This window comes from Geotrypetes seraphini, chromosome 1 (assembly GCF_902459505.1).
Source record: "Geotrypetes seraphini chromosome 1, aGeoSer1.1, whole genome shotgun sequence".
Lineage (NCBI taxonomy): Eukaryota > Metazoa > Chordata > Amphibia > Gymnophiona > Dermophiidae > Geotrypetes > Geotrypetes seraphini.
Window position 1 is genome coordinate 298,989,528 of NC_047084.1, and position 26,218 is coordinate 299,015,745.

The 26,218-nt window shown below is 46.3% G+C and overlaps 1 protein-coding gene and 1 non-coding gene across 5 annotated transcripts in view; both read right to left on the reverse strand.

Annotated features, from left to right (window-relative positions):
* NOP56 (NOP56 ribonucleoprotein) overlaps positions 1-26,218 on the reverse strand; it is a 51,215-nt gene that overhangs the window by 11,055 nt on the left and 13,942 nt on the right. For 2 of the 4 annotated variants that reach the window (XM_033954327.1, XM_033954336.1), the window contains exons 3-8: positions 23,331-23,445; positions 20,268-20,429; positions 14,876-15,074; positions 12,033-12,220; positions 11,641-11,792; positions 164-264 (exon numbers count right to left, since the gene is read on the reverse strand). In XM_033954327.1, coding sequence (XP_033810218.1) covers positions 164-264; positions 11,641-11,792; positions 12,033-12,220; positions 14,876-15,074; positions 20,268-20,429; positions 23,331-23,445 — 917 coding nt within the window. Of the gene's footprint in view, positions 1-163; positions 265-11,640; positions 11,793-12,032; positions 12,221-14,875; positions 15,075-20,267; positions 20,448-23,330; positions 23,446-26,218 lie in introns of those variants that run through there. The other 2 variants (XM_033954355.1, XM_033954346.1) reach the window with 2 other exon arrangements.
* On the reverse strand, positions 12,335-12,469 carry LOC117352838. Its single transcript, XR_004537890.1, has one exon. It is a non-coding gene; the product is annotated as a small nucleolar RNA SNORA51 (small nucleolar RNA).

A 26,218-nucleotide genomic window follows, 5' to 3' on the forward strand; every position in this document is an offset into this window, starting at 1 on the left:
AGGCACCAAGAAAAACGAAATTTAAAGGAAAAGCGCAGTGGTCGTTCAGAGTCTGGGGCTGGTCATTATCAACCACGTAGCTGCAGCAGACTCTGCAAGTGCTGACGTGTCAAAGCCAGTCTCCCAGTGACCTGCCATCACCACGACCACCATGCAGTTGTACCTGAAGAGGGCCTTCTCTGCACCTAGTATCTGTACTGTTGATGCTGGATACTTTGCCAGGTTAGTTAAGCTGCCTGCATGGGAGATCAAACGGGCGCCAACCTAGGAGTACAGTTGAGAAAAAAAAGGAGAAATTAGGTCTTTACCTGGTAATTTTCTTTTAGTCCCTCCAGACCAGCACAGATGGGTTTACAGTACTCTGCCAGCAGGTGGAGACAGACACTGGCTTTTGACTTCAGTACAAGTGGGCTGTGCAACTCCTATTACAATCAGTCTTTACGAATAGGCAAGCAGAACACAACTAGGCTGTACAACAACATGCAACTCCATACTCACATGGAGAAGACAAAGGAATAGTCAAAAAAAAAAAATAGAACCAGGAAACACTGTTGAATACCAATTAGAACAGAAAATGCCCCACAGTTCACCAGCTAAACCAGTCGAACCAAAGGCCACTGTTCTTTTAAACTCCTCCAACAACCAAAAACAAGCAACTCCTGCAGAAAAAGACATACTCTTTGCGAAAAAACACCAAATAACATGACAGGGCGGAGTCTGTGCAGGTCTGGAGAGACAAAAAAAAGAAAATTAGCAGGTTAAGGACCTAATTTCTCCTTCTTCAGCGTCCTTCCAGACCATCACAGATACGGATGGACATACAAAAGCAGTACCCATCACGGGTGGGACCCCCGAAGGACAGCCACAAGAATATGCTCACCAAACACTGTCCTGAAGCACCTGAACGTCCACACGATAGTGGCGAACAAAGGAATGGAGAGAAGACTAAATCGCAGCTTTGCAGATATCCACTGGAGGCACAAAAGAAGACTCGGCCTAAGAAGCTGCCTGCCCCCAGGTGGAATGAGCTTTGAGAAGTTCCGGAACAGGTTTCTTTTGAAGAAGGTACGCCAAAGCAATAGCCTCCTTGATCCAGTGCACAATGGTATCCTTGGAAGCACCACTCACCTTACGAGGGCCAAAAGACGATCCGATTTAGAGAACTCATGGATCCGCTGAACATAAAAAGGACCATAAGGACATCCAACTTGCGTAACTGTCTCTGCTCCAACGAGCCCTCCTGACTACCCAAAACTGGGAGGACCACGGACTGGTTCACATGAAAAGGTGAAACCATCTTCGGAAGGAGGAAACCAGCTGCAGCATGACCTGCTCCTTAGAGAAATGGCGGTCTACAAAAAAAGGCCTGCAGTTCGGATATGCGTCTCACTGACATAATGGCCACCAGGAAGGCCGAAGAATGAGTACGGAAAAAAACCAGATTGAGATCCCAAGTGGGAACAGACAGCATAACCAGTGGCCAGAGCAATTTTGCCGCTCGCAAGAACCAAATCACATCTGGAGAAGAGGCCAAATACCTACCAAGCAAGAAACCGCAAAAGGAAGACAAAGTTGCAATCTGCACCCTAAGGGAAGACCAAGCAAAGATATACATCATAAGAGGTTCCTAAAACTGAAGTCTGTATAATTTATGATATGTCCACCACATTTTTTGTCCTGAATATTCAATAGGAATCTTGATTCAGTGTTAATAAATATATTCTTTACACATATATAATTTTTTGGTAATCATTAGGTGCTATGATGGCTCTGATATAGTTTATAAGTATAGTCAGAATTGTTCTATTAATAAGTTTTTTCTCTTCCCTTCCTTTTTCTCTTGTCATTAATTATTTGAGTTTTAGGGATGATATATATATATTTAAGGCCTTTTCACATATTATCTAGACCACCACCAAAGCAGCACATACTGAAGAGAATGCATGTGAGCCCACTGGACCACTTCCAAGGAGGCTGTCATGGACCCCAAGACCTGCATAAATTCCTGCACCAGCGGACATCGGCAATCCATCAGAGTGAATCTGCATCTGCCATTTGTATACCCTGGCCTTCGGAAGAAAGACTCTTCCCAGGCTGGTGTCGAAAAGAATGCAGAGATACTCCAAGTGCCGAGATGGAATCAACTTAAATCCTATTGATAGGGAGATATCTTATAGTATTCTGTGATGTTTTAATCCGTGTAAATGATATCAATAATCACAGCTCTAAAATGTTTTGTTAAAAAATATAAATAACTTAATTGTGAATAGCTCAGACCCTATAACCTGTGATTCAGTGATAACACCAAACTGAGGTTAACTGGGGGACCATCATCGCCTTCACTGTCCCCTGTGCCATCCAATATAAAACAAACAAACAAAAATGAATAAAAACTTATCTGAAATGGATGGGCTGATGGATATAGCTGAACTTCAGTGGAGTTGAAGTGACGAGCGACTTTGTGTTTCAAATAAACATTTTCTTAATCACACCATTAGTTAGCCCTGCCTCCGGTGCTATCCCGATTTGTAGAGCCAATAACAGTGTCCCTCCCTGAAGAAGAGTTGAAACTCAAGTCGGGGGGACAGGGATAACAGAATGGTGTGATTAAGAAAATGTTTATTTGAAACACAAAGTCACTCGTCACTTCAACTCCACTGAGGTTCAGCTATATCCATCAGCCCATCCATTTCAGATAAGTTTTTATTCATTTTTGTTTATTTTATATTGGATGGCACAAGGGACAGTGAAGGCAATGATAGTCCCCCAGTTAACCTCAGTTTGGTGTTATCACTGAATCACGGGTTATAGGGTCTGAGCTATTCACAATTAAGTTATTTACATTTTTTAACAAAACATTTTAGAGCTGTGATTATTGATATCATTTTGGACAAGTTAACCACAAAGCCCAGGGATTGGAGAAACTCCACCACCCAAGCCATTACCCAGGAACGACTTTGCTTGAATCAACCAGTCGTCCAAATAAGGGTGCACCAGAATGCTTTCATTGTGCAAGGCCACTGCCACTACCACCAAAGGTAAAGGTATGCGATGCCGTAGCTAGCCCAAAGGGGAGTGCACAAAACTGATAATTCTTGCCCAAAATTGCAAAGCAAAGAAAAAACTGATGGGAGCATGCAGACAGGCCTCTGTCAGATTGAGAGAATCAGAAATTCCACAGGCTGGATCGCCAGAATTACAGATTTCAGGGTTTCCATATGAAAAGATGTAACCCAAAGCACTCTGTTGATAACTTTGAGATTCAAAATGGGCCTGAAAGACCCCTCCTTCTCGGGCATCATGAAGTAAATGGAATACTTGTCTGTGCAAATCTCCGGAGGAGGCCCTGGGACAACCACTTTGGAGGTCCAACAACTGGAGCAGTGTCTGCTAAAAAGCCTCTCTCTTCCAAGGAGAAAAGGAAATGATCCAGCAAAGGCAGGGAAAACTCCAGAACATAACCGTCCCAATCACCTCTAGGACCTACTGAACCGTTGTGATCTTGGCCCATCCACCGCTCTGTGCCCACAACCAACGCACTTTTTCTGCTTTTTTAAAAAAGTGCCAAAGATCCATGCTTAACAGGCCTCTTCTTTACTTTTTGTGTCTTTTCTTTTTTTCAACTTCTCACATCTCAGCAATTGTCTCAAGTTAGAACAGATCCCATAGGCACTCTAAACTGTAGTCTGTGCCGGTATGGGTGGCCAGGCATACAGTTGAGGCTCCTCTAAATTCAGAAAACCTGGAGAGGTGGGGGAGAGACTCAACACTTCCAAGTGTATCACCCCCCGAGGATGGTAGGGCCCCCGAGAGGGTCCCTCAAGCTTTGTCCGGACATCAAAAGGGACAAGAAAGATTCACTAATCAGATCCAACAAACCCTAATTTAGCTCAGCACAAACTGCACAAACTTACCACTCCACCTGCTGGAGACTAAGAAAAGACTGATTGTAATAGGGACTGCACAACCCACTTGTACTGAAGCCAAAAGTCAGTGTCTCAGTCTCCACCTGCTGGCAGATGAGCGCAAACCCATCCGTATCTGTGCTGTGGAAACTGGATTAGGTGCTAATCACTACAAAAACACTTTAAAAACCCCAAACAAAACAAGGACTCGAATGTCAAAGTAGTTCTCTGAGGAGGCAATTTTTCAAACTGTTCATACTTTATACCTAAAAGCTATACAACAGTCAAGTATGTGAGTTTAAATGTGTTTGAACAAGCTCCCAGAGAAAACGTTTATAAACAGTTGCTAGCCAGGTAGACTTGGGAGAGCCACAATGACCGATCTACTTTAGGATTTCCTGGGCAAAATCGTATGTGCCACAAATCTAAACATGCCACTTACACACAAACAAGCATTTCTATGATCTAGGCACATGTAAACATATACAATACAGTAGTCTTGATTATCTGACATAAAAGGGACCGACATGTTGTTGTCCAATACAGAAAAAGAGGATGAGGGATAAAACAGAAGTAGTACATTGAATTAGTTTCAAGAGAGGAAGCAGTAAAAAACAAAACCACCACCACAAAAACAAATGCTTAAAATGTACTCAAGAAATCTTACCTAACACTGCTGCTTTTTAACTAAAAAGTGATACTGCGAAAAAGATAAACCCACGCACTTTTTAATGACCAGATTATTTTGGATAAACAAGACTATTGTATTTGTGGGTTAAGTGTACACTAATGTTTGTGAGTAACAGTATGCTGTTAAAGAACAGCAACTAACAGTATACAAATGCAAGGGGATGTAGACATGGGAAGCATTCCTTTTTACAATAAACATGCGCCCCCACATTTAGGATGCCGATACTGGGTTACACTAGTTTTCTAGAAAGCACAGTTACTTACCGTAACAGGTGTTATCCAGGGACAGCAGGCAGATATTCTTAACGTATGGGTGACGTCACCGACGGAGCCCCGGTACGGACCTTTTTAACTAGAAAGTTCTAGTTGGCCGCACCGCGCATGCGCTGGTGCCTTCCCGCCCGACGGAGGAGTGCGTGGTCTCCAGTTAAGATAAGCCAGCTAAGAAGCCAACCCGGGGAGGTGGGTGGGTCGTAAGAATATCTGCCTGCTGTCCCTGGATAACACCTGTTACGGTAAGTAACTGTGCTTTATCCCAGGACAAGCAGGCAGCATATTCTTAACGTATGGGTGACCTCCAAGCTAACAGAGAGGGAGGGGGGATGGTTGGCCATTAGGAAAATAAATTTTGTAACACAGATTGGCCGAAGTGTCCATCCCGCCTGGAGAAGGCATCCAGGCAGTAGTGAGTAGTGAATGTGTGAACTGAAGACCAAGTGGCCGCCTTGCAGATTTCCTCAATAGGCGTAGAGCGGAGGAAAGCCACAGAAGCAGCCATAGCTCGGACCCTGTGGGCCGTGACAGCTCCTTCCAGCGACAGGCCAGCTCGAGCATAACAGAACGCAATACAGGCAGCAAGCCAATTGGACAGCGTCCGTTTAGAAACAGGGTGACCCAGACGGTTAGGATCGAAGGTCAGAAAGAGTTGAGGAGAGGAGCGGTGAGCCCTGGTACGGTCAAGGTAGTACGCCAGGGCACGCTTACAATCCAGCGTGTGAAGAGCCTGTTCCCCAGGATGAGAATGGGGTTTAGGGAAGAAGACAGGCAGTACGATGGACTGGTTGAGGTGAAAGGCTGAAACCACCTTAGGAAGGAATTTAGGATGGGTACGCAGAACCACCTTGTCATGGTGAAAAACAGTGAACGGTGGATCGGCGACCAGTGCATGAAGCTCACTAACCCTCCTGGCAGAGGTGATGGCAATGAGGAAAAGCACCTTCCATGTGAGAAGTTTGAGCGAGGTAGTAGCAAGAGGCTCAAAAGGAGGTTTCATGAGGGCTGACAAAACCACATTGAGGTCCCAGACGACGGGGGGAGGTTGAAGAGGTGGTTTGATATTGAAGAGGCCCCTCATGAACCGGGAAACCAGAGGATGAGCCGTGAGGGGTTTTCCAAGAATAGGCTCATGAAACGCCGTGATGGCACAGAGGTGCACTCTGATTGAGGTCGACTTGAGGCCAGCGTCGGAGAGAGAGAGCAAATAGTCCAGTACAGTTTCCACCGCCAGGGAGGTGGGATTGTGATGATGAAGGAGACACCAAGCGGAGAACCGGGTCCACTTCTGATGGTAACATTGGAGTGTGGAGGGTTTCCTGGAGGCATCCAAAATGCGACGGACCGGCTGAGACAAGTTTGCTGGAGAGGTCAGCCCGAGAGAAACCAAGCTGTCAGGTGGAGGGAAGACAGATTGGGGTGTAGCAGAGACTGATGTTGCTGCGTAAGCAGAGAAGGAAATACAGGAAGAGGAATGGGCTCCCTGGCGCTGAGTTGAAGCAGGAGGGAGAACCAGTGTTGTCTGGGCCACCGAGGAGCGATGAGAATCATGGTGGCCCTGTCCTTGCGGAGCTTGAACAGGGTCCGCAACATCAGAGGAAGTGGAGGGAAGGCATAGAGGAACCGATCCGTCCAGTCGAGTAGGAAAGCATCCGGGGCCAGACGATGTGGAGAGAAGAGTCTGGAGCAGAACTGGGGCAGCTGATGGTTGTGAGGAGCTGCAAAGAGGTCCACCTGTGGAGTGCCCCATCGAGCAAAGATGGAGTGGAGAGTGGGAGGATCCAGGGTCCACTCGTGAGGTTGAAGGATGCGGCTGAGCCGGTCGGCCAGGGAGTTCTGTTCGCCCTGGATATAGACGGCTTTGAGATACAGATTGTGGGCTGTGGCCCAGGTCCAAATTCGGAGGGCCTCCTGACAAAGGAGACGAGATCTGGTGCCTCCTTGCTTGTTGATGTAGTACATGGCGACTTGGTTGTCCGTGCATAGGAGAAGAACCTGAGGATAGAGAAGGTGCTGGAAGGCCTTGAGAGCATAAAACATGGCTCTGAGTTCCAGGAAATTGATGTGATGTTGACGCTCCTGAGGGGTCCAGAGTCCCTGGGTGCGTAGATCCCCCATGTGAGCTCCCCAAGCATAGGGGGAGGCATCTGTGGTGATGATCATGGAATGAGGGGGCGGATGAAGAAGGAGGCCCCTGGAAAGATTTGAGGAGTTCAACCACCATTGAAGAGATTGCTGAAGAGATGATGTTACAGAGATGGGATGAGAAAGAGGATCCCTGGTCTGTGACCATTGGTTGGCGAGGGTCCATTGTGGTATTCTCAGATGGAGTCGCGCCAGAGGAACCACATGGACTGTCGAGGCCATGTGACCCAGAAGAATCATCATCTTGCGAGCAGGGATGGATGGTTGGAGGAGTACCTGTCGACAGAGGTGAAGCAGTGTCCGGTGCCGGTCGGCAGGAAGGAACGCTCTCATGGAGTTGGTATCGAGAAGAGCTCCGATGAACTGAAGGCGCTGCGTGGGAAGCAGATGCGACTTGGGATAATTGATCTCGAACCCCAGGAGATGGAGGAAAGAGATGGTGTGGTGAGTGGATTGCAGCACAAGTGGAGCGGTTGTTGCTTTCACCAACCAATCGTCCAAGTAGGGGAACACTTGTAGGTTGTGGGACCTGAGAAAGGCCGCTACCACAATCAGGCATTTGGTGAACACCCTGGGCGATGATGCGAGACCAAAGGGCAGCACCTTGTATTGATAGTGGTGATTCTGAACCTTGAATCGGAGGTAGCGACGTGAAGCCTGATGGATTGGAATGTGGGTGTAGGCCTCCTTGAGGTCCAGGGAACATAGCCAGTCGTGTTGAGAGAGAAGAGGATAAAGTGTGGCAAGGGAGAGCATTCTGAACTTCTCCTTGACCAAACACTTGTTGAGGTTCCTGAGGTCGAGGATAGGACGAAGATCTCCCGTTTTCTTGGGTACCAGGAAGTAGCGGGAGTAAAAACCTTGACCCCTCTGGTCTTGCGGAACTTCTTCGATGGCATTGAGGAGGAGAAGGGATTGGACCTCCCGAAGGAGGAGAGGAATTTGGGAGGAGTGAGAAGCAGACTCTACGGGAGGATGATCTATGGGTAGAGTTTGGAACCTTAGTGAGTATCCGTGACGGATGATGTTGAGAACCCACAGGTCTGACGTGATGGCCTCCCAGCGGTGGAGGAAGATGGTGAGGCGGCCTCCGATAGGCTGAGGAAGAGGCATGGAAGGTTGGAGACTGGCTATGCCCTGGAGAAAGGAGTCAAAAGGGCTGAGGGTTTTTAGTCGAAGGGAGAGGCTTGGTCGCCTGGTGGGACTGAGAACGAGCCTGAGTGTGTTGTTGTTGTTGGTGGCGAGGCCGGCGGGATTGTTGCTGAGGAGGATTCAGCGGCCTGGCAGAGAATCGACGTTGATAAGAGGACTGAGGCCTGTATGGTCGTGCCGGTGGAGTCTTCTTCTTCGGCTTAATGAGGGTGTCCCATCTGGTCTCATGAGCCGAAAGTTTTTGTGTTGTGGTATCAAGAGATTCCCCAAAAAGTTCATCACCAAGGCAGGGCGCGTTGGCGAGACGGTCCTGGTGGTTCACATCAAGGTCAGACACCCTCAACCAGGCTAGGCGTCGCATGGCTACAGCTAGTGCAGAGGCTCGTGAAGTAAGCTCGAAGGAGTCGTAAATCGAGCGCACCATAAATTTTCTGAGCTGAAGGAGGCTGGAAATCTGCTGTTGGAAAAGTGGGATTTTACGCTCGGGGATATACTTTTCTAAAGCAGAAAGTTGTTGGACCAGGTGTTTCATATAAAATGAAAAATGAAACGAGTAATTGTTGGCTCTGTTAGCCAGCATGGCATTCTGGTACAGGCGCTTTCCAAATTTGTCCATAGTTTTTCCCTCTCTGCCAGGAGGGGTGGAGGCATACACACTAGATCCCTGAGATTTCTTTAGAGTGGACTCTACGAGGAGGCTCTCATGGGGCAATTGGGTTTTATCAAATCCCGGGATCGGGATGACCCGGTATAAACTGTCCAGTTTTTTAGGGGCACCTGGGACAGTCAGTGGGGTTTCCAAATTTTTATAAAATGTTTCCCGTAGGATATCATGTACGGGGAGTTTAAGAAATTCCTTGGGAGGTTGGTCGAAGTCCAAGGCTTCTAAAAATGCCTGGGACTTCTTGGAGTCGGACTCAAGTGGGATGGAGAGAGCCGCAGACATCTCCCGAAGGAATTTCGTGAAGGAGGATTGCTCGGGCTTGGAAGTGGTTTCAGCCATAGAGGGTTCCTCATCGGTAGAAGAGGCATCCTCTTCGGTACCGAGTGGGGATTGCTCCCACAGGTCTGGGTCCCTGACAGCCGGTTCAGTATGGCGTGTTTTAGAAAGGGACTTGCCAGATCGCATGGATACGGTGCCGGGGGATGAAGACCGGCGTCGATCCCTGTCCCTGGAGGAATGGTGTCCATCCCGGTCCCGAGATGACCGGCGTCGATCTGGGGCCTGGGTCGGGTCCTCTGCCGAGCGAGTCTGAAGTACAGGCTGAGCAGATAAGACCGGCATGGATGTGTTCAGCGGTACCGAAGGGGTGGATACCGGTGGGGCGGTACCAGGCTCGGTCTGGACTGGTACCGGAAGGAGCGGTGCCAGTATGGTTGGAAGGAGCTGTTGGAGTTGCTTCTGTAGCTGCTCCTGAAGTTTGTCCTGGAGGATGGCCGAGATCCGGTCCTCCAATGGGGGCACCAGTACCGCTTTAGATTTCTTCGGTACCATAGGTGCTGCTCGACGCTCCGGCGATGAGGAGGCCGATGACGAGGCACTCACCGTGATCGGAGCGGAGCGTTTACGGGATCGGCGGGACGTCGGAAGAACCGGTGTCACCGCTGTAACAGGAGGTCGCTCAAGGGAAGTGGAAGGCTTCTTAGCCGGCTTACCTGGCGCTATCGACCCCGAAGGAGGATCAGGCGGTGTCGATGTGGCCGGTGCCGATTTAGGCGGTGCCGTCGACGTCGGGGCCTGCTCCATGGTAGAACCGGCACCGAAAAGAATATTTTGCTGTATTTGCCGGTTCTTAAGTGTGCGTTTCTTGAGAGTTGCACAGCGGGTGCAGGTGTCAGCCCGATGCTCTGGACCCAAACACTGAAGGCACCAGTTGTGTGGGTCAGTCAGAGAGATCGGGCGTGCACACCGCTGGCACTTCTTGAAGCCCGGTTGCGGGGGCATGAAGGGAAACACGGCCTCCGCGAAATCAAACCCGGAGGCTTGTATGATTACAACAGGCCCCGCCGGGGCCGGCTGCAAAAAAGCAAAGAAAAAACACGAGTTTTTTTTTTTTTTTTGAAAAGGAAAGTAAAGTCAAAAGACAAAATATAGAACAAAAAAGGATCAAAAAAATCGCGAGCGGGAAGGCAAAATAGAGTTTTCAACGGCCGTTGAAAGCACATGCGTCTTCTTCGCTCCGCGGAAACGAAGAAACTGGAGACCACGCACTCCTCCGTCGGGCGGGAAGGCACCAGCGCATGCGCGGTGCGGCCAACTAGAACTTTCTAGTTAAAAAGGTCCGTACCGGGGCTCCGTCGGTGACGTCACCCATACGTTAAGAATATGCTGCCTGCTTGTCCTGGGATAACAGCGTTTTTCAACCTTTTTACACCTATAGACCAGCAGAAATAAAATAATTATTCTGTGGACCGGCATCGGTCCGTGGACCGGCTGTTGAAGAACACTGGGCTAAGTCGTGAGCCATAGCCCACCCATCTCTACCCAATCTCCACCCCAGACCCCGCCCCCATAATAGTACTAATTGCACCTTTCATGTCCAGTGCCTCATCTGGAAGCCTTCCTTCTGACGTTGCAACGTCAGAGAGAAAGCTTCTGGTTCAGGCGCAGGATGCCCGTAGGAGCCACTGCCCGTGGCTTTGTGCACTGAATCAGTTAGGAAGAGGGAGCTGGCTCGAAGGTAACGCCCCATCGATCGCACCGTGGACCGGCGGTTGAAGAACACTGTTTTGTGCCTGATGCACGTGCTGGCCCTGTGGACCGGCAGGAAATTTCTGTGGACCGGCACTGGTCCATGGACCAGTGGTTGAAGAACACTGTTCTAGAATCAAATGCGAATGCCCAGGCCCCTTATAGAACAGGCGCCTACATACAGCCTCAGGGCACCTAAATGGAGGTGCTCTAGTTGTAGAACTGCCCCATACTTTGCCTACTCCAATCTAATATTTAGCCCCATAAATCTCCTCCATGCAGCTGAAAAATCAACATGATTCAAGATGAGAAGCTGATTTTCAGCAGCACTAGGAATGGGATATTTTTAGACACTCAAATACAGAAATGGCTTTGAAAAATTGTCCCCCGAGAGCTATTTTTCTGTTCAAGCAGTTGAAAAGACAACTTTCCATTATAAACATGGCTGAGAAATGATTTTGGTTATTTGAGTATTGTGAATAGCTAGTAGGATAAAGTCCCAGTAGGCAATGCATCTGCCCAAAAGCACAGATCAGGAGAGATTGAGTATTTCTGCATCGATGTTTCTCAGTGGATTGACAGATTTACTCTAAACATCATTTCTGTGTCAAGGACCTTGCACTGTTCCTAAAGCTAAGCACATCATGCTCATTTGCATACATCAGTTCATGTCTATACAGTGGTGTGTACATCTGATAGTTATAGAAATATGTCCAGGGGGCGGGATGTTAGCAACTAGACAGGCTGAGCGTACAAATGAACAAATCCACAACGTGTACTTACCACTTCCCCAATGAGAGCTGAAAGGCTGGGAGCAACCTGGGTCATCTTAGAGCGAAGATATTCTTGCAGCTCCTTCCTATATTCCGACAACGAGATCACACGGGTAGAGAAGCTTTCAATGTTAATTAGATCTATGGGAGAAATATCCATTCCTACAAGACAAATAGTATGAAAAGCCACAGAATCATTAAAGATTATTTTGCCATATCCACTGTGGCCCAATAAAAAAAAACTACACAGTATGAAGGAGTACTTATTTTAAATAAAAGGACCAATTTTTGTACAGTGATCAAACCGAAAATGAAACTGACTCTCTGAAATGGAACTAATGCACTGCGAGAGTCAAGCAAGCCCTTGGAAAGCTGCAAGTGTAATACACGTTTGACACTGACCCATTGATGAACGCGAGGCATCCAGAACAGCTTGGGCTTTTGCACCATCCATCAAAATCTCTTCCATCTCCTCCAGCTTCTCCTCATTCAGCTCCTTTCGGTTGCCAATATACTTGGCCATTCGGCAGTAGGTATAGTTGTCACTCACAATCTTGATCAGTTCTGGAAAGTGATAGCCATACCATTCTCTGCAGACAAAAGAGCAATACAGAGATTCATCTATCTATCTATATTCTGAGCCCATCCCAACCACCACCCGACACCTGCTTCACTGCAAACACACAGCATTTAAATCAATTCTGGTATGTTTCCCTGATAACGATACAGTCCGAGTCATCACTTTCTCAGCTGCGGTGTATACAGGGATAGTTGCTTTTCCTCCTCTTTCTATACAGTCAGTGTAGGGACTCACTGCCTGTGGTAAGCATTAGGAGGGCTCCAACCAACAGCAGTCTAAAGAATAAGATAGCCATGAAAGCATGCCTCCAACCAAAAACATCTGGCAGCTTATAGGCTCTTGGTGTTCTAGGAATCATATCTGACTTACCATATATACTCGAATATAAACTAATCTGAATAAGATTGATGTAACCTCTTTTCTCCTAAAAAAGAGAACTCAAATATAAACCAAGGGTTTATATTTAAGTTCCCTACCAGGTTCTGCACCCAGATCCCTCCCTCCCCCTGCCAGGCTCTGCACCCTGTCCCTAGTTCCTCCCTCCCCCGATGACCTACAGGCCTTTCTCTGGGCCTGCCCTAAGTCCAGGTGGTCCAATGGTTAACCGGGGCAGGAACAATCTTTCTAAGCTCCTGCCCCTTGCGAGCCACTATCTAAAATGGCTGTCATAAGTTCCTACGGAAAACCTCACGAGACCACAAGAACTCATGGCAGCCCTGGTTCACCACTTTCAAAGTAGGCATTCTAGAGGTCTGAGAGGTGGGATGATTTTAAAGTCAGCTAAACATGAGGTGGGAGGGATGCCTCCTATCCTGGCTCCCCACTGGACCACCAGGGCTTAGGGCAGGCCCAGGGGAAGCCTTCAACAGTTCGGGGGGGGGGGGGGGGGGCCAACACTGACTTGAATATAAACCAAGACCTCCATTTTTGGGCCCATAAATCTCTATTTATATTTGAGTATATATGGTAATTTCTAATACAATGAGAAGTGAACTATTGATAAGGGTGCAATTCAGTCCAAAATGCTGCAGCACAAATTCTAACTAGAAGTAACCATTTTGATCATGATCTGCATTGGCTACTAGTGAAACAAGGTGTAAATTTAAGGCAATTTGTTTTGTATGGTTTATAAATAGTACTTTCTCACTTGGTTTCTTTATGAAGCAAACTCCCCGTTGAGATCACAGAAAAAGCCTCACTTATCCAGTATATTCAAGGCAACTTTTTATTATAATGGGTCCACTTTTGTGAATATGTTGCCTCAAGAATTCAGGTAAGATTGCATTTTTGTAAAAACCTTAAAAGCCTGGTATCTGAGCAATTTTTGATTTTTAAATGATTGTTTCACATTTTTACTTTGTATATGCTGGTTTGTTTGGTTTTTGTTTCAATAGATGTTTATAAAAAATTTTCCCAATAAAACAATATACAAGTTATTTAAGAAACAGCCAATTCACACTCCCCACATAAGAGTGTACATTTGTAAATGTCAAGATAAAAAAACAACCCCCCCAGATGATATACAGTCAACTCTGCATATCATTGTAGAGCTGTGCATCCTCATAGCTCTATTCAAGCTGTCTCCCCTTATCCCTTTCCACCCCCCTCCCCCATATCCCTTCTCTTTCTACACACCCCCTGTAAAGTTAACACCCATCATTACACAAATATCAAAACAAGCAGCCATATACAGATCAGGTCCTCATTTCCTACAATATTATCCCCCCTCCAATCTTGCTCTGTCCATTAGCGACCTATTTTCTGTAGGATCAACAACCAGTCTTTATACTGTTTCTTAAAGTCCTTTGAACTTAGCCAATATACATTCCAGGTTAACCAAGTGTTTTAATCGTGCCATCTACTCAACCATGGATGGCACACCTGTATCTTTCTAATGTGGTGCAATTAAACATTTTGCTGCCGCCAGCCCCTGGCAAGTAATCAGCTTTGCCACTTCAAGTGTCATACATCACGAATCCCATTAAACAACTTTGAGGTGTGAGAAGCACAGGACCCTCAATCCAACCGGACAGCTTTTGTCATTTGCTTCCAAAAAAGTTGAATACAATAGCAAGACCACCAAATGTGGATAAATGTCTGCCCGTCCCCACCCAAGTACCACACCTCCAACAGTTATCAGCTACCGAGGAGTACATAAGTGTGAAGACGCTCTGGGGTAAGGTACCATCTGGACAAAACCTTGTATGCATTTTCCTGGACCAATACTCAAGTAGAGGCCAACTGGACCTCCAAACAAATGGTCTTCCATTGGGAATCTATAAAGGAATGATTTAAAAATCAACCTCCTACCTAGTTTTGAAACCACCCTCCCGACCTCCAAAGTAGGTTTATAAAACACTGAAATAGGCCTGGGAACCCTACCCATTAAGCCACAAATTTTCTAAGTACTCCAATGGAATTGGGTATTATGTAACTAGCCTTGCCCCTGCATAAAATGACAGAGATGCATACTGTATATTTTGGTTTTATGTAACGTAAACTGCTTAGATTTACAATAAGTATATCAAATTATTTAAACATTATATGATTATTAAATATTTTACAAAGTGGTGGCGCTCAAAAATTTATTTAAACTGCCACTGAATAAAATGTATCATGACAAAAAGATGACTAAGTAGTAGATACAAGCGCATGAATCCTTCACCTGACTCTCATGGAAAAAGTGTTGATGTCCTTGTCAAGTTGGTCCAATAAGCTAATGGACTGGATGATCATGTTGTCTACTCTGTTGACATTGAACTTCACTTTGGCTCGGGAATAGCTGTGCCCGAGACCCAACTGAGCTTTGGAAGCAGACTGAGCTGTCAAACCTTTCACCAGACTGTGAAAGTGTAGACGGATTCCTGTGGAATAAAAATGTAATATTCTTTACTGCCCTTCAAACAAAGTACAGCATTCAAACCACAAAGCACTGAAAACAACTATCCAGCTATTGATGATTAAATGGAGGATTCTCCAGAGGAAAAAATGCAATGACATGTACTATGCATGAATGATAGGCCAGAGGCAGCAGCTTTCAGTAAACAGAAATGAATTTTATTTCTGCTTTTCAGTGCAAAGACTAAAGTTCCAATACCACTAACACGAAAGATTACCGTATTTTTCGCTCCATAAGATGCACTTTTTCCACCCCAAAAAGGGAATAAGGGTGTGTCATATGCACTGGACGGCCGCCCGAGTCCCCATCTGCCAGGCAGACGCGAGCCCCGATCGCGCCTGCCTGGTCCTGCACCGCCACCCAAATGGTGTTGTTGGTTCTTGCGAGACTCGCAGAAGCCGACAACACCATTTGAGCGGTGACACGGGACCCGGCAGGCGTGCTTTGGGCTCGCGCCTGCCTTTCACTTCTGGCTCAGATGGGGGAGACTGCTGATGCAGCACTGGACTGAGCTGACACCATTCGGGCGGTGACACAAGACTAGGCAGGCACGCTCGGGAGCTCGTGCCTGCCTCTCACTGCCGCGGCAGATAGGGACTTGGGCGGCTCTCCAGCAGGGGAGGCTGCCAATGCAGTGCTGGACTGCTAGGATTGCATCAAGGTACCGGGGGGGGGGGGGGGTTCCTACAGAAATGTACAGGGAGGGAGGGGTCCTGCAGAAAGGTACCGGGGAAGTGGGCCCTCCTGCCAGAATTAATCAGGAGGCTTCCCAGACCTGCAGAAAGATACCGGGGAAGGTGGCCCTCCTGCTGGAATTACAATAAATAAAATTTTCAACAAATGTACAGCTGAGGCAAGAGGTCTTGTGCTGGACATGTTAATTGCTTTAAAAAAAATTTAAAAAGAGGAAATAAAAATGTAAAGGTATTAGAGAGGTGTATTTTCCAAAGCTGAGCAAGAAACAGAAAGACATCCCTGCCTGCCCTGTCCCTACCTGCCTGCCAGCCACTAGGCACTGCCCTGTGCCCTATCCCAGCCTACCACTAGACCACAAGAGGGGGGACAGGGGACAGAGCCTGGCAGGGAGAATTTGGTTCAGAATGGGTTTTTTTTCTTGGATTTCCTCCTCTAAATCTAGGGTGCATCTTATGGTTAGTTGTGTCTTATGGAGCGAAAAATATGGTAGGTTCTTACCTTTGCTAATCATCTTTCTTGTAAATCCACACTCTATTCCTGGAGAAGTGAGTAATGCATCTATAGTCATTAGACAGCTTGTAGATAGCATCATTTACATGTTTTCAGTCCCTCTTCTCCTACCTCAGGACTGTCATCAGGAGTCTAGTGCGTGCAAAAGCAGACAGTAACACCTGTAGAGGACTTAGATAAAAGGGAGGGATACTCACCAACAAATAAGTCTAATCTGCTCATAATGTGAAATGCCCTATCAATCAAACAATTGAAACAGGTCATTAAACAGTATAAACCTAAAAGAACAGTGTTACAAGGAGAGATCCTGCACTAACGGAAGGGAGCGCTAGAACTAGAGTCCCCCCCCCTCCCAGAAAAACGCTAATATATTTATATGGTACTCTTAGAAAGGCTAATCAGTAAATCAGAAGTCCAGTTTACCAGTACTTGTAAAGGCAGACAATCAGCAAATCAGCAATTCCCAGGGCAGGTTCTAGGAATAGTGTGTGGATTTACAAGAAAGAAGATTAGCAAAGGTAAAAACCTAATCTTTCGTTCATGTACAATCCCACTCTATTCCTGGACACGTGGAACCTAACAAAACAGTCCCATGGAGTCAGGGTGGGACTGATGAGCCTGCTGCCAAAACAGAGGAACCAAAAGAAGCATCCTGCTTGGCCTCCACATTGATACTGTAAAACTTGATGGAAGTATGCAAACAAGACCAGATAACAGCTCTGCAAATCTCCTCCAAAGAAATTGCAGATGTTTCTGCTCAAGAAGAAATGCCTCCTAGTAGAATGAGCCCTCACCGAAATGGTGGCTTTTGAAGTTGGCTTGTCCTTGTGGCCAAGACCCACCAGTACGATCAGATGGTTCGAGACCCAGAACTCACCGTGACCTCCAGGATCCTGTGCACATCCCGCGACCGCAATACTCTATCCTGCTCCCTCAAGTAAAAATAGGGAACTGAACCTCTTGGTTAATGTGGAAGGCCAAGACCACCTTTGGAAGGAAGGAGGGAACAGTGTGCAGAGAGATGCTGGAATCTAAGATCCTAAGAAACTGAACAACATCTGGATGAGTGGCCAAAAATACTCTTAGAGGCTTAGGACCCAGACAGGACTCCGGCAATCTGGACCTTAAGAGGATCGATAGCCAGTCCCTTCACCAACCCGTCCTGAAGGAACTCCAGTAAATCGAAGCACTGCCAGTTTTTCTGGATGCACCACGCCTGATAACATCTCCAAGCTGCATAAGCCGCCACAGTTGACTTCTTCTTGCTGAGTAGAAGAGTAGCATTCATGGCCAAAGAAAAGCTCATTCGGACTAAGGTCACGCACTCAAATAACCAGGCTGTAAGACCAAAGCAGTCTGGATCCTGAAACACATGGGCCTGATCCTGGGCCCTGCATGAGCAGACAAGGAAGTCTGAGGACATGATCCAGCTGCAGATACCTCAGCCAGTTGGGCACTATGAGAATCACCCGACCCCTGTGAGCCACGATCCATCTCAGCAGACGGACGATCATGAACTATGGAGGAAAAAAGAAAGACCACCCTCCAGTGGCCAAGGCTGTACCAGCACATCCAATCCTTTGCGGCTGAGGAACTGACCTGCCTTCTTGTTGGCCACTGACATCATGAGTTCCTGGGTGCCATCACCAGCCCAAAAGGCAGTGCCGCGAACTGGTAATGCTGCTGCAGAACGTGGAATCTCAAGTACCTCCTATGTTCCGGAAAGATGGAAATATGGAGATTGCTTTGTTGGCTTGGAGGTCACCCACATGTAGAGAATATGCTGCCTGCTTGTCCTGGGATAAAGCACAGTTACTTACCATAACAGGTGTTATCCAGGGACAGCAGGCAGATATTCTCGCAACCCTCCCGCCTCTCCGAGGTTGGCTTCTTTGCTAGCTATCTGAACTGAAGACCACGAGGAGGGGATGCGCCCTCTAGTGGAGCAGGAAGGCACGCATGCGTGGGCAGTACTAGTAAACTTGAGATTTTCAATCAAGTTTGCTTGAAAAGCTGTCCGCGACGGGGCTCCGTGGATGACGTCACCCACGTGTAGAGAATATCTGCCTGCTTGTCCTGGGATAAAAGACTTTTCCTCTCTCTGTTAAATCCTAGCTCACATTCGTGATCTAACACCACCTCTGGCAGGATACACATTTCAAATCTGACACTGTAATCAAAAAAGAGAAAATAAAATTATTTTTCTACCTTTTGTTGTCTGGTCTATTATTCTGATCTTGTTGGTCACAGGCTCTGGTTGTCTTCTGATAACTCACTTGCCAGGATCTCCTTCTTTCTTCATGCTAACCATCCATCTTCTATCTCTGTGCTCCCCTTCTGTTTTCCTTCCCTCCCCCAGAGGTCTGGCATCTTTCCTTTCTTTTGTCTCTATTCTCATAGCTGCACCATCTCTCCTTTTCTCAACTACCCTTTCATCCAGCATCTCTCCCTCCTTCCCCACCACCCCAGGTTCCACCAGCTTTCCCTTTCTCTTCCCAACTACCCTCCTATCCAGTATTTCTACCCCCACCCCGTGTACAACTTCTCTCCCTTTCTGTTCCTTCCCTCCCTAAATCCCAATGTCCACCATCTCTCTCCCTCTCCTGTTTTTAGATCCATTATTTTTTCTATCCCTTCCCCCATTTCCCCTCTCCCTCCCCCAACTCCATCCATCTTCCCCCCCATCTCTCCTTCTCCAGTCCACCAACTCCAAGTCCATCTCCCATCTCCCTCCAGCTCTGTCTCCCAACAAAGAAGCCCAGTATTTGGCTGACAGAGGGTAACACTCGTGCATTGTGGCACCTACCAAGAGCTCCGGCACTTCGCACAGCTGACATACACTTTTCCTGTGATCTGCTGACGATGCAACCCCTGTGCGGCACCACGTCACTCGGTGTTCGCAGGTGCGCTGGGTTCTGGCAGTCATGTGGCTGATGAAAGGCCAGCTGCTGGCAGGACCCGGAAGAGCAGGCATGCGCCACTGAGCAGCAGCAGCAAGAGCAGTGCATGCAGATGGCGGATCGGGGGGCATTTGCCGGGCTCCGGGGGAAGCATGAGCGTGCATGCAGGAAGATGAGGCGTGAGCATCTGCTGCCAGCCACCCAATTAAAAATCACCTTGTTGCCGCCATTCTGCACTCATAGGTCCACTCGTTTTTCTCTCTGCCACCGGAGTCCTTGCAAAACCGGAAGTTACATTAGATGGAAGGATTCCAGTGGCAGAGAGAAAGCTCGAACGGGTCTCTAGCAAGGGGGCAGATGAATCGGTGAGATCGATTTTTTACAAAATCAAATCAATTCGAATCGATTCACCTGAAGTGAATCGGTGAATCGATTTGCATCGCAAATCAGGCAGCACTAGTCCAGAGGGTGCACTGTCAGTTTGCCAAACCCCTGGAAACAGACTTTTCACAAAGTCTGCAATCTCCTGCAGTCAGAACTGTCCCCATGGGGAACCTCTGCAGCACAAAGGCATGACGCATGAACAAAAATACTGAGTTTAAAGAAAAATAAGCATGAGCAGAAGAGATAAGCTCCTACTGTCTAGCTTGCAGGAATGCAACTGGAGTCCTGGAGGCAGTTCCGAGGTAGAAGAGGAACTGAAAACATTACATAAATGATGCTACCTACAAGATATCTAGCGACTATAGATGCATAACCCACTTGTCCAGGAATAGAGTGAGACTGCACAAGAAAACAATTATGAAGTCAGAATACTAGCAGCAAAGATCTTTTATGTAAGATAAAAGCTAGATCTTGGATCTATAGACTTTCATCCTCAAGATGGCCTTCAGTATCTGTTCCTCTATTTCTCATAATATGGATAAACATAAACAGATCAGTATACAACAGCTTTTGAATCGTGTCTCACACTACAGAAGCATCCACATTAACTCTGGAATGAAATGAAAGTTCTGTTTATTGCGGCTCAACTCCCACTACCAGATACTCACCTCGCAAAAGCTCTGCCACAACACCAACAGCCTGGCAGGGGTATCCTAGCTCCTCCTGGATTGCAGCCCCGATTTTGGCATCCCCAACACCTAGCAATGTCTTTTTCTTTTTAGTTGGCATGTATGTTTCCAAAAGCAGTTTCAAGTCCTCGTGGAGGATCCCTGCTCAAAATGAGAGAACTGAAATGTGTACACATGCAGAACAAGATACAAAGAAGAATGTGAACTTCAGTATGAAAACCACAAGGAGACCCACTGGAACCAAAGCTTATGGATACACAGGATTTTAGTTCTAGTTATTGATAAGAGAGCCCCAGAGGCAGCAGCATCTTTAGCTCCAGATTAGAGAATGACACGGGGGAAAAATTTTGGCCCCGTCCACGCAAACCATCTGATCCCATCCACACAAGCCTCGAATAGTTATATACTGATATAAAAAGAAACAATATTCTGTACAATTGTCATTTTATAAATAAAAGTTCTGACTGCCAAACTAGAAGAAGATATCTTCAGCTGGCAGGGCTTTGTTTATAAAAATGTTTATCAACACAATATACTACTTTATCCTAAAGAAAAGAAAAAAAAAAAAAATTTCCCTACCTTTTTGTTTGGTTTCTGCTTTCATCATCTTCTTGTCATTCTATTCCTTCCATCCACTCTCTGCCTTTTCCATATGGAATCTGCTCTATTTCTATGCTTCTACCAGAAACTATGTCTCTCTCTTCCATCTCTCTCTCCACCCCACCCCCATTGGTTTGGCACCCATCTTCTTCCCTCTGCTCCCCCCATAGTCTGGCATCTGTCTTCTTCCCTTCCATCTTGCTTTCCCTCCCCCAAGTGGTTTTTAGCATCTCTCTCCTCCTTTCCTCCCCGCAGATCTGGTATATGTCTCCCAAATCCAACATGTACCCTTTTTTCTTTATCCCCTCCTTCCATCCAGTATGTGCTCCCCTCTCCCCACTTTCTTCAGCATCTTCTCCCCTCACTCTTCTATCCATTTCCATACAGTATCTGCTCCCCACTTTCTCCTCCCCATTTCCCTTCAGCGTTTGTTCCTTTCTCCCCACTTCCCTTCAGTGCCCTTCGTGCAGTCCAGCAGCCCCCTCCCTCCCGATCTCCACAGTCTGGGCATCTCCCTCCCTTCCCTAGTGATTTTCATTTTTCGGTCTGAGCAGCCCGAGCCTTTAGAGAAGTTGTGTGCAGCTGCACTGAAACTTCTCCAACCAACTTCCTGTTTCCGGTTGCGTCAGAGGAAAAGTTTCAGGCAGCTGCACACGACTTATTTAAATGCTCATGCCGCTCAAGAGACAGAAAAATGAAAATCGACAATGAAGGTGGGGAGGAAGGGAGATGTCCGGCAATCAGGATGATGGCAATCAGGAGGCAGGAGATGGGGGCTGCTGGACCACACAATAAGGGATGATAAGTATTTTGTTCGCACTGCCTCACTTAACTGCAGGAACAAGATCATTCACCGATCCACGGGGCTGTGAATGGCCCTGTCCCCATACCCACGGTATCCAGGTTTTTTTCCCACCTCGTTTCAGTGGGTTACCCGCAATGACAGTCATCGTGTTATTCTCTACTCCAGATCATGAACACAAAATGGAGAAACAGCATCTTCAGACAGCAGTAAAAAGGAGTGAAAACATTAAGAGAAAAGTTCTGGACCTGGAGCAGGTAGGATATGCACACATGTCTCCTTCATCCCCTGAAGAGATCTGAGCAGACCACATGCCAAGTTACATCCTGAAGAATTCCTACACACACACTAATGTAACACACAAAACCATCAAATGGGTGCAAATATCTTCTTAGTTAGATGCTAAATATATTTATTGAAAAAAAAAAAATCATGTACATCGTATTAGCAACTCATCCACAGCCATACAGCAGATAATTTATCAAGGCTGGCCCAGAACTAAAAGTTCTGAATTTTGTAAAGGACAAAAATTAAAGGAACAACCTCTTTTGCACCCCCCCCCCCCACCCTAAAGGCTGTTATTAACCAAACCTTTTGAGGGGTAGGGGTATTCAGTAAATCAGACCCTTAATATACCACTGCTCTCTTCTCTAGTCTCTCTCCCCATTCCCCAATCAGCAAACCTTTCACTAGCTAGGGATCACTACCTACAAACCAGTCATCCACATCACTAAGTCCTTTCTCACCTAATCAACCACTTCCCCAGTTAGACCTCATCATTCAAGTCAGCTGGTCACTTCTCACAGCCAGATGCCCCCAGTTCAGCACTCCCAGGCACATTTAGCCAGTGTCTATTGGGTCTGATCCTCATCATGAAGCCCATTTTTGTTAGCGCATAAGTTTCCTTTCCTCTGGACCATGTAGCTTTCTGTAAGTTTGAACTGCAGCGCAGAACTCATATTCTCCTGAAGAGTGTGTGGGGAGGGGGAGGGGGTTTCTCAAGTCTCACAAGATTATGCAGGAGTAACTGCACAATGTAGCTCAAACTCACAAAGAACAGTGTGGTGCAGACCAAAAGGAAGCAAGTTCTGATAGTATCAGGAAAAACAGAATACAGGGGCACAATGATCATAGGTATCGGGGTAAATTTCCAATCACTATGGCAACCCGGCACCTAGGATTGAAGCCCTTTTTTATCCCAGCAGTTTAAGGACTTCTTGGCTGAAGAAATACTAAAAATCTGGCTAAGTGCCAGGACCATCCCTTCCTTCCTTGTGCAAGTTAACTGTTATGCATATTCCTGTGTCCAACGCTCAAGAAGTATTACTGAAAAGTCTTATAGAATCTATTACTATCTCAGCTTACACCACCCACTACTCCTAGCAAAGGCAAAAACATACTCAAGACAAAATAAGGAATGCATTTATAGAGGAGAAATCTATAGTTACCAAACATTTAGCACTGTGTGGTAGCAAGGCATGCTCCAAGAGTCCAGCACCTAAACAGCCCAGTGCACAGGAAGGCCACAGTACTGAGCAGATAGCTGCTTTGTAGAACTTATTTTGCATATTAGGTACAAAAGAGAAACATCTCATGGGAAAAAGTGTAAAATAATACAATAGATATATCAAACGGCTCACCTTCTGACACTGCATTCACATTCTCTAAGGCACTTTGGGCAGATTTAAAGGGGGAAAAGGCTACAAGCTTTACAATGTTGTCAAGCTTTCCAACGTTCAACACGCTATCCTCTACCTGTAGAGGATAAGAAGATATACCGAGTGGTAGTGATGAATCAAATGGACAAGCAATACAGCACACAATTCCAAAACTGGGAAGATAACATTTGTTTATGCCTCAACTTTAAATGTGAAAAAAGAAAGGTTTTTGTCAGAAAGCATTACTCCTTGCTTACAAGAATATTTTAATACTTTGGAAAGTGCAGATTCCTCCATTACTTAAATTGTGCAGAACGTTATTTCAATGTGGCAACGATGGGAGAGATTAAATGTGGGAGTGTTAGAGTTCAAATGGAAATCCATTCCCAATAAGTATTCTGTAAGGCTAGAAGCTTGCTCTTAAATATAAAAGGCCGACTACTGTTTCATGAAGCAATATGCTATTTCATGCTTAATAAAAGATATAGGCTCAGACTCTGTAACCTGTGCCGTTGTCAGCGGCCACCTTAAAAGTGGCTGCTGATTAGATTTCAATCGAACGATGGCGCCAGTTAAAGAATTGCACCCCAGGCAAAGGATAGGCGCTAGAAATATAGGCCAGAGTTTTACAGGCCTACATTTCCAGCACCTATCTTTTGATGTGAATTGTGCCTCTGAAAGTGCTTACTGATGCTTAATGCCACATCAGGTGTTACCCACACCTATAGTTGTGTTAGGCATGATTCTGGCGCCTTTTGTTTGGGCACCAGTACACACTTGGGAAATGGGAAGGGGTTAACTTGTTAAAATAGAAAAAAAAAAGGTTATCTGGTAGTCAGTGGGCAATTAAGAACCACCTGCCCTTGGTGCTTTTATACTATCTTTCACTGTTGCTTTCAACAATATAAAATTCCCAAAGTTTAACAGGATATGTATTTTGGTTTGGGTGAAAATGCCCTAGCCAGAGATATCCACATCTGATAACCACCTCAGGGTGTGTCTTCTACTTTTGTATTAGTGCATGAGCCAGTTCTCTTTCAGTATTACTCAAGCACTGAAATGAAAAGTGGGGCAGACATTTATTCCCGGCAAGTTACATCAATGTGCAGTGTGTGTGCTCTTTTAACGCAGCAGTAATTTGCACAGTAGAAAAGTAAAACTACTTACTATATTTTCACACATAAAAGCACACAACATTTGTGTTATATCACAGATGACATCACCCTTGTACGATCTGCACATGTAAGTAAAGAGATTATGTACTTACTCTGGTGAACTCTTTTCCAGTAGCTAGGTGAGACATTCTAGATCAGGGGTGCCCACACTTTTTTAGCTTGCGGGCTACTTTTAATGTTAATTATCATTTATATTTGGGGGTTTTTTTCCAAAGAGGTCAAGGCAGATGACTTTAAAATATGCAATGTCACCTCAGTAACAAGTACACAAAAATAGACAAATATACCACCTCCTCTTTTACCAAACCGTGACAGAGGCTTTTAGCATAGGGAGTTGCACTGAATGCTCCACTTTGCTCCTGATGCTCATAGGCTCCCTGCGTTAAAAACCGCTATCACGGTTTAGTAAAAGGGGGCCCTAGTGCAAAATATAGACAGCAGATATAGAAATTCGAACACATTTTGATCACTAAATTTTAAATAAAATAATTTTTCCTACCTTTGCTGTATGGTGATTTCATGAGTCTCTCTCTGGCTGCACATCCAATATTTCTTACTTTCTGCCTCCTGTATGGTTCTTCTCCTTCAGTCCTCATACCATTCCCCAACCAACATCTTTCTCTACCCCCCTTCTATTCTTTCTCTCCCTGCCGAGCCCCCCACCCAAAGCCACCGCCATCAATTTCTCCCTGCTTCCCAGACGCCTGGCATGTACAAGCCGGGCCCACAAGCCTTCCCCCCCCCCCGGTCAATTCTGATATCAGAATTGATGTCGGGAGGGGTGGGGGGAAGGCTTGTACACACCTGGCCTGGCGTCGGGGAAGCAGGGAGAACAGAACGCAAAGGCAACGCGAGTAGACCTTTTGGGCGCCCCTGTTCTAGAAAGTAGAGTTATTTCCCTTTAGTTGCATGGTTGTAGAAGGAATCCACTCCTGATTTTTCACTCTGCAGTTTAGCGCCCTCTATAGCTAGTACTCAAGCATGGAGAGCCACCCAAAACATGTGAAGTAGAGGCATCTATAGCAACAGGCTCAAACCATCTGTTCTGCTCAAGAATTCAACCAACATTAAAGAGAAATGTCAACACCGGCTTCAAAGCTGAGAAACTACTCCCCAATAAATGGAAACATACATATTCTTTCCAGCCCGCAAGGGCTGACAGGTATCCAAGAAACAGCTTGGAAAAGCTTAAACAGACTGAAAACTGTAAGCAGCCACAGTAAATTCTGGGCAGAAGTCTAGAATATCTCACCTATCTATTGGAAAAGAGCTTACCAGGGTAAGTACATAATCTCTTTTTCCAGTGAAATAGGAGAGACATTTTAGACAGTAGCGATGTACAAAAAAACAGTCCCCCCAAAAAACTAGAGTGGGCTTGCTGCGCTGACCTTTAAGACCAAGGACCCAAAGGTGGAGTCCTGTCTTGCCGCCACATCCACTCTGTAGAACTTGGCAAACGCTTGCAAACGTGTGAAGAGAAGACCACGTTGCTGGCTGGCAAATCTCCACAAGAGAGACAGCTCTAGCTGTGGGCCACAGAGCGGCCGCCTTGACGGAAACAGGAGACTATATTCCCGCAAGAATGTGAGCTGACGAAATGGCCCTAACAGTGCCATCTGGAATTTGTGGCCTTGAAAGCGGAAGCATCCCACTGAACGGAATGAATCAGCACAAACAAATGGTCAAAGATGAAAT